Consider the following 9,464-nt stretch of genomic DNA (forward strand, 5'->3'; position numbering starts at 1 on the left):
AAAGATAACAACACTGACTGATGTGTTGGAGAAGTATTCACTTTATTCAAATGCACATTTTGGCACATTCATTAGACGTATGAAGGTGATGTGGTGAAACATGTTGTTTATTAGTGCATACTCTTTGAGGAAGTTAGTTATTTTTCACGTTTTTATCATTTTTTTTGAGCACCTGGTTGACGAGTGTCACACCCAGTTTAAGGTTAGAGGTGATAAAGCTGTATAAAACACATTGCTCTTAAAGGATAATTCTGTTGATATTCTATTTTTCTTGGGCTCAACAAATCCCATGCCAAAGCCTGATATAGCTTATTCCTCTGCCACAGATCAAAATCTTTGTCCAAAAATGTCTACAAACACATCAATGAGCCACACTATTGTTCCTTCATGACATGTTCCTTTCCTTCATTACCATTTCCATGGGAACTGTAGTTTTTATTGAGTCAATCCCACATACACCATCCTGCTGTTTACTCACTAATGCTGGCAGCTGAAAACAAATACACTGGTTACTCCTGTTGTTGAGTAAGGTTTGCTTAAAAACTACAGTGCCCAGCTGTTTTAGGTTCATAACACGGGCTAATGTTTGATTTCTAGTGATCTAGTTTCCATTTTCAGCGTTTTATTAGCCATTAGCCAACTATTGCCATATGATGCACGTTTCCTGTGCAGTGAGAGTTGTCATTTTTGCATGAATCACATGAGTGAGTGGAATAATTTTACTTTTTTTTTATCACATCTGACTGTTTCTGTGTATTGATAATAGGCTAAGCACTCACACTATTTTGGTGGAAAGAATGTAAGTATTTATTTTGCATTAATATGCCGGCATGCATTTTCTTTAAAAGTGGTGCCACACAATTAGGACAGCAATCTAAAAATATTTCTGTTTATTTTATTTGTTGTATTTTGGTTAATGAAACTGGAATCGACTATAATAGAGTACAATCTGTACAAAAATCTACCAAATTGTGAGCTTTGAGCTGCATGAGGCTTGAGAAAAGTGGTTGCTTAAAGCCTTAACAACAGCACAGAATGTATAATTTAGATGTGAATTTTACTTGTAGATAGAAGAATTCACCTCCTCACACACCATCACTCTGCCACTCTGTTCACCGAAATTACATGGACATTATAACTCAGGATGCATTTGATAGCTTAATCCATCCCCAAATAATCCTCCTAGTAACGTGCCGGCCCCTCACATACCTGATGCTAATGTTGGTGATGAGATTGACATTTTAACTCCGGCCTCCAATGACTAGTGCAAGTTAAATGCTCCTGTGGTTGTTGTTAGGCTGCTGTTTTTCAATGACTCTCAGGGGTTCTTGGCTTGTTGTTGAGTGTGATATTATGGAACAAATAGCAGGGCTTAATGGTGGTGTAGATGATTTAACTGCCCTCTGGGCAATGACAAAAGGAAACTGATTTTGTATGTATAGGCATCGTACAAGGTGTTGTTCTGTAGGTGTTTTGAAGCCTTTTTAGTTTCTCTGTGCTTCCTAAAAACATACTCAGATGTAAAAATAAGTCGAGGTTTCACAATGTATAAAAAAGTAAAAATACCTTTTTAGTCCAAACTCTCTGTATAGAACATATCATTTAAATTACCAGTTAACCTACATAATTGCTATTCACTTGTGTTTTAATTTAAGATTCATGAGCGATGTCTGAGTGCAGCGCGCCTTTCCTCAGTCCCCTTCAGGCCCAGCACCGACTGTGTTGTCTGCTTTGCTCTATCAGAGATGCTGTGGCTTTAATCCTTTGCCCACAGGGGACGGCTGACATGGATGAGCGTAAACTGTTGACATGGTGCTGTCTCCTATGCTCTCTGATCAAAGACGGTGTAGCCCTCCTGCTTCACAACCTGCCTTCAAATATGCTCCAAGTCTCTGCCACAGAGACTCCCTCCCTCGCTGTTTCACACTTTTATGTAAAGCTGTGTTTCTTCATAGTGAATTGATACATGTGATAATAACAAAGCAGCCATTTATGACTTCACCCATGTAGCCTCTGTGACTTCCCTCCAAGCAATGAGTTTGACTTGGAAAACACTGTAAGTGGCTCATACCATAGTGGAGACCATTTTTGAAGACAGCTATGCGCTGACTTTAAGTGCAAGGAAAGATTTGGCTTGATGTAGTGCTTAGTTTAATTAATCCCCGGTAATGATGCAACTATTAGTAAGAGCTGAGCTCGTCTTAAGTGGCTGGAGATGTGTGTGTGTGTGTGTGTATGTGATGGTGTGTTTGCATTTGATGTGTGCAGATGCTGATCAAGCCAACTCCAACTGGCTATCTAAAAGGTGGTTTAGCTTCAGTGAGTCTAGGGAGTTCTGCTGTTGTTCTAAAGTTACCTTTACCTTTAACCTCATGAGACTCTTAACAAGTGTGATATACAGTAGTTGTCATGGTTACAGTGTCACGATGCAGCACTGCATGTGCTTGTATAATAAGAAAAGGGAATACCTGTCACATGTGCACTGTAAATGGAGATTTTAAAACTGTTAATCTTGTGGGGATCTGTATTGATTGATAATCCTATATAGTATGTATAAATATTATTTGTATTATGAGGCTGACATTGTTGTAGTTTTATGTACAGCAACGTGTTGTTATTGTTTTTAGGTCATTGTGTTGCTGTTGGAGCTCTTTTGCTAGTGTTGTGTTAGAATGAACTGATGCTGAGACACCCATGAATAGACTGTTCTGGTAGTTTCAGTGCATTTTGGATGTGGTATTAACTGTTGTGGGAAGCTGCATGTTTATAAAGGCAACTGTGTGAAGAGTTTTAAAATGGTGAGCACAGTATTGAGTACAATGTGTAACAAGTTGTATAAAAAACTGTGATACAACATGGATTATCTAAATGGATTCAGAAACGGTATTGCAGCAAGCAAACAGTGATTTCTGCCTCCACTTTGAGTCCAGCAGACTTTCATCAATGGTTTTGTTTTAGTTTTTCCTGCCATTCCCTTTTATACAGAAACAATCTGTGTACCCAATTGTTTGCGTCCTTCAGGCAACAGAGAACCAATATTAGCCAATACATCCCCAGGTTTTGAATGCCAGTGGGTTTTGACTGCTTAAAGCAACACAAAACATTCTTGTTTTGCTTGTGCACCTGATTGACAATGGCATCAGCTAGACATTTCTTCTCTACTGGCACAGGCTACATCCGTTGTGAAGCATATTTTCCCCAATGAGTTTGATTATTGCAAGTCTGGGTCTACACATACTCTAGGGAGTGTGTATGCTTAAGGACAATTTGTGCCTCTAGCATTCACTGTAATTCTGTTGACAATGTGATTTCTTTCGGGCAATTTGCCCCAAGAAGCTAAAGAGACATTTGTGCCCATAGGCTGTCTGCATTTTACTAAATTAAGTTTCTACACAGGAGCTTAGCAGGGAAGTTGTTATTATATCCATTTATATATATTATTATATCCAGCCTATTTATTTATATTTCTTTCTGAGGCCAGCTTCTGCTATAAAGAGTTTGATTGATTGTAGCTGTAAGAGAGCAAGAAGCATCATGGGGGCTGTAGGAGAAGCTCCTCTTGTTTTCTGCTGATCCCTGATGGTGATGATCATTACCACCCATTAAGGCATTGTGTCAAATGATGGCAACTGGGCTGAAAGCACACATACCCGGTAGTCACCACTGTTGCTCCTGCTTCTGTTTTCACTGGTTCAGTTTGTGAGGCTAGGGAGTTCAGGAAACCGAAATTTGTCAGAATAGCCAGGCAGGTAGAGAGACCCGAAGATACAGGGTAGAAGTTCTCCTTGTTAAAGTATGTTTCAGTAGCTGTCACCACTGTGGTTTACAGTCCCTCCTGAGACTAGCTGCAACAGCTGCAATTTTGGAGACAATTTGAGACACTCTGACTGAATGTTTCTCTTAAACTGAACTTTAGCTGTAATCTACAATTTTGAGCATATATAGTTTTTATTTTATTTATGTAAGTGTTGTATTTACAACCCATTTTCAAAGCAGAACATTAATCTTGGATGATTCTGAAAAACTCTAGATTTTGTTCCATGACGGCGTTTAAATTTTCAGTGTCAATTTTAAATTCAGTGCTTTTCTATTAATGATTCCTGCAGAATGGGCACATGACAACTACAATATGGTTAAGGGCTTAGGGAAAGGTCTGAGATGACAGCACTAGGTGATATGGTTTAAATCAATATCACAATATTAGTAAGAGTATTTTTCCAAAATGAATATATATCCCAACAAGGCAAATTAATTTGCAAAATTGCAAACTGATGTTCAATGCAGTGATCTCTGTTCCTCTGTTGTGCATTGTGCCAAACACTTGTAAAACCAGATCTTAAGGAACTCATTTTGGTACTTTTATAATAAACATTCTCTCAAAATTGTTAATTTTGACAACAAAATGTTGTAAACTGATAAGATTATGTTCACATCATCATGATAGTGCTGAAGGTTGATAAAAGATAATCCTGATAATACTGTTATTGCCCAGCCCTAGGAGATGGAGAATGAACCCCAGTCTGCAGTGTCAAAGTTGGACACATTACACACCCATCCATCACCCCACATTTTGCTAAGCTGCTTTAAGGGCACACTTCTTTCTGCACTGGCACTAAAAATTGGCAAAATCTAATGTGTCCTGCAAAATACGAACTGAATTCGAAGGGTGACTGGACATTGTATTCATTAAACAAAATTTGTTATGTTTTATTTTCTTTATAAATCTCTCACTATGTTGCCAACCTTTGACATCAGCCATAGACATTTTCTCACATTTTTAATAGATTGTTGAGTTAAGTTGCCGTACAGTTCTTTTTTTCAGGTTGTGAATGAAACTTTTCCTCCCCTGTGTATTTTCTTACCTCTGACTCTGACCTCCCACAGTTGCATCGGGTGGCCACCCTTACCACGCTGGAGACGGGCACCATGGGAGCACAGTCGTAATGAGGGAGAGGAGGGCAGCTGGTGACCCCTACTGGTCCTATTCAGGTGAGCTCTCATTTGTGCGCTGACCTGAGCCCTCAGTAGAAAGGGAAATGCATTTACTTGCTCAGCTCTGCTCTGTCTTTCCATTACCATTTTCCTATTTTTGTCTACCATTTTACCATTAACCCCTATTCCCTCTTCACTGCTATAGCCAGAAGGGCAGAATTGTTAGCAGTTAGTATTCATATAATAGCATACCTATACTGTATGTTTTCATTGCTCTTGATAACTCTAATTAAACTAATGCACCAGAGAGAAGAAAACACTGACATACAGCAAAGTGAGTTGATGTTCAGATTATGTTGTAGCCAACTCTGATTAACTACAAATGAAGAGTCAATTCGATTACATTGTATTTATTTATTGTCAGGTTTGGTTCAGGCATACAAATTGCGTGTATTGAAATGCATGAGGATCAGCTATGTGTGTAATTTAATAAAAACCTTGCAATTAGTTGTGAACCCTACTCTGCTTCTACAAGCGATGGTTACAAATACAAAAGTCAAACACATGGCATAAAGGACGATAACAACCTCTAATATGTCACATTTAGTTGTGCAGTTGGCAGCTGTCTTCAGCAGACCTCCATTTGTATATATATTGTATCAGAAATACAGTAGGCCTAGCTGTGAAAACCTAGCTAAATTAGGGTTTTTTAATTCTTGCCACTATTATTGATAATAAGCATGCTTTTAATGCTAAAATAAGTGCTTCTGGGAATTCAGGCTTTCCACCTCCTCTAATCTTAAAAATGGACAGACATTGCAGCCCAGAGTGAACAATCAGATGTACTCTAATGGATGATTCATTATGTGCATTTTTGTGAGTGTTTGCATATGTGTATTTGGGCACTAAAGTTGGGGTGTGTTTTCCCAGTGAAAGTGGCAAATTGATGCAACATGCAGTATTTTGCAGTAGACAAGTCTTGCATCCACTCACTTAGAAATTAAATATTTTTAGATACCATAACGGTTGATCATGAAAAAGGAAATCAATGAGAAAGATGCTCCTTCTATGTTATTAATTCCTTTTATGTTTATTAGTATGATACTTTTTTTTTTTTTCTTTTTTTTTACATATATAGGCATTTGTATGCGGAACTGGAGACGTGTTATTTTTTTGTGGGGACTAGTTCTGATAAGCACACATTAATGTTCTTTCAGAGCACTGCTTCACATTCAGCTATACACATTCACACCTTAGTACAAACACAGCACTCTCTTGGCTATTGAGCAGCTCCAGTGGGAAATAGGGGTTATATGCTTTGATCGAGGGCACCTCATTGGGAGAGCTCAGGAAGGGATAAGCAGTCAGTAGAATTATATTTACAGGTTCCAAGGTCCAAAAACATCACCTAGCAAATAACTAACTTGGTCCCTCTGCTCTTGGAGTGAATCACAGCTCTGAAAATAATTATTCTGATGGAATATTTAGTCTTTAACACTGTTTGTGTATATGTGTGTGTGTTTGTACGTACACATCAGGCTTGATTTGGATTTGTCAGTTACATTTTAGGGCCATATGTTTTTTTATTTGACAGAATGTTATGTGTGCCGTGTTTGTGTGCAGAGTTGTGTGCAGGCTTAGCAAGAGGAAGGCTGGTAACTGGGACAAGATAGGATCTCTAAATGTTTTTAAAATGTCTGTATAGGGAGGATGGACAACAAATTAACAAACATCGGGTTAGTGAACTGGCTCACATGGGTTGATTTTGGACATTCATTTCAGGCCTGTGCAGAGCACTAATTCCTACCAGTGGAGGCAGCTGGCTGATTGTACTGAGAAAAAAGGAAGCATTGAGGGAACACAGAAATGTCCATTGCTTTGGAAAGGTAATTAGTGGCTAAGGCTGTGAATGGGGGACAGACAAGCGTGCCTTAGCAGCTAAATGGTTATTAAGGGCATTTGCTCTGAGCAAGTGAGTGTAAAAGAAATGCACACAGTAGGGTTAGCCTGAAGCTAGTAGTAACTAACTAGTGCAAGGCAGACTTCAGCTCCATGAGCTAGACACACATACATACATAATATATAGGGGAGCATATCACCCATTGTTTCACACATACTTTCCATACCCTTCACTGTGTATCCTACAGTTTACAGAGCTATTTGAAGAATGTATAACAATATGAGTCTCAGAAACTACAGCAGTAGCAAATAAAATTGAGTTACAATTTTGAACATTTCTTAAATATTTAATTTTGTTCTGATCAGATTTTTCTGTTGTAAATGTTTAAATGTACAGCATATGTTGTAATAATGGTGGGAACATATTAATTCGCCACTTTGATTGCTATGTTTATGCAATTATTTAAGCTTTTGGTAATATATGACAATGGTTTGTCTTTTCATTACGTAATGATATTAATGTCCAGTATAATCCATAGTTTTCATGATCAGAAATATTGCTAAGCGCTTATATTTAACACATTAGTCCAGTGCATTGAGGAATGAGGCACACAGTGCAATGAGAGTTCTTATCGTCCCATGACATGTCACCTTCTTGTGTGCTTTGGTTATGAACCTCTATGTAAGTAGCCTCGAAACCCGCACCCTGAAATTTGATTAAAAGTTATTTAAGGCATCCTGTGTGTGCGTGTGCATGTGCGTGTGCATGTGCGTGTGCGTGTGTGTGTGGGTGTGTGTGCGTGTGCGTGTGCGCACACGTGGAGGCATTTTTCATAAGAGGGATGATATCATACTCACCATAACACTCCCACAGGAACAGGGCTATGCATCATTTTCCCCTTTTTATATCCCTGCAGGTTTTCACATCTTCTCTGTTAGTTTCTCTGGCTTCCTTTATCGGTAGTTTTATGTTTTTGTGCAATATATGCAGTAGTTTGCTTTTGATTGCACTCTTGTTGATTTATTGTTCTAGTTTAATTACAGCACAACAGTTGGAGTACCTTAATGTGCATTTGCAGAAGCATTACGCTTGATCCCCTCTAACAGTGTGTAGAATGAAAAACAAAAAAGAAATACCAAGCAAAGAAATAATGGAATTAGATGTAGAAAAATATAGATTAACGCCCTGGAGATAATCGTCTATTCTACACTCAAAATTTTATTTTCACTGCATTATGAGATTTCATCAAGTCCCTGAATTAACTCACGTTATTCCAGACTGATATGAAGCAATTATGCCTAATGAAAGATTTATGTTCTTGCTGTGCTTGCTTTCTGTGAGAATTTATGATTGTGGTTTAAAAAAAGAAGAAGCTAACTGTGTGTAGTTGGGGAAATAAAAATGCAGTAAAGAGCACATGCTACTGTAGCCCAAATCGTTTAGATAATATGGTAGTGTGCCTCACAAATGAATAATATAACCATTAAAGCACTACATCTCAGTGATTTTTCACATTTATAACTTACTCCGAGCTCTGTGCTTTGTACGGATAGACCTCCTACTGTCTGTTTTCATCCAGCAGTCATGGATGGTTGGATGGAAGCCACCCTGACAAGCTGTTGTAGCCACTGAAAGAGCCTGCGATTGTCTGATATGTGTGGACCGTATATCTCCTCAGCCTAACTGTTTTATTCCACTTCACTGAGGTTGCCCCTGATCATTAGCAATCTTTCCACTCATGTCCCACATAATGAAGTGAATGAAGTGTCATTTTCAATCAATTGCAATGTTGATCCAACTTAATTAGTACTTTAGAGGATACAAAACAAGATAATGTAACTCACTGTTCTTCATTGCCAGGGCTGTTTGTTTTTGCTTTGAATTAACTCACTTCTACTGCTGCACACACTTCCTGTGGCTTTGTATTGTATTTCTTCACTACTTCAGATCTATCACATTATTGTCTTAATTTTTTGGTAAAAATATGTAGCTTAACATTGCACTGATTAGGTATTCACAGCTTTTAGGATAAACATGTCAATCATACATTCTGCAATTTGCAGAACAATTGATTCATTGATATAACACTTTACAGGGACACGTAGTTCTTTGAACAAATACACCACAGGATGTCAGAGCAGAGTTTTTGGTTTGATTTCAAAATGTGACTACGCCTCTCAGATTGGTTAGTAGGTTTTGACATGTTAAGCCCTCTGATTCATATAACCTTAAATTGGCTGGGTGCTTGTGAAGGCAGTGCACTTTGTCTCTTGTGGCTCAACACCCCCCCTACAAAGGCTGGAGGGAAAAGAGCAATGCCATGTTGTCATGGTGCCCGACAGAAGGAGCTCTGCCTCCTGGAGGTAATGAAACAAGAGGAGGATTGCTCCCGGTAGACCTCCATGTATGAGAAGCACTTGACTTTAAAGCAAAGCTCTCTGACTATACTGCCTTACAGGGGGTATGTATGAAGGGTAAAGTATGGTGCGTTCTGTACAGGGATTGAGGGACATACTCTATAGGGATGAAGATAAAAATACCAGCCTAACATATGTTTTCCTGTGAGTTTTTTCCGATGAGAAAGATGGAGGTTTACAGGAGCTCTAGGGAGTTTGCCACACTCTGATGAAAT

At 38.6% G+C, this 9,464-nt stretch overlaps 1 protein-coding gene across 2 annotated transcripts in view; it reads left to right on the forward strand.

Moving 5' to 3' along the window:
- The window catches only part of ca16b (carbonic anhydrase XVI b), a 99,940-nt gene that overhangs the window by 17,168 nt on the left and 73,308 nt on the right, over positions 1-9,464 (forward strand). For both annotated transcript variants that reach the window (XM_044223955.1, XM_044223950.1), the window contains exon 2: positions 4,885-4,989. In XM_044223955.1, coding sequence (XP_044079890.1) covers positions 4,885-4,989 — 105 coding nt within the window. The remainder of the gene's footprint in view (positions 1-4,884; positions 4,990-9,464) is intronic.

The sequence above is a fragment of the Siniperca chuatsi genome, linkage group LG2 (genome assembly GCF_020085105.1).
Source record: "Siniperca chuatsi isolate FFG_IHB_CAS linkage group LG2, ASM2008510v1, whole genome shotgun sequence".
NCBI lineage: Eukaryota > Metazoa > Chordata > Actinopteri > Centrarchiformes > Sinipercidae > Siniperca > Siniperca chuatsi.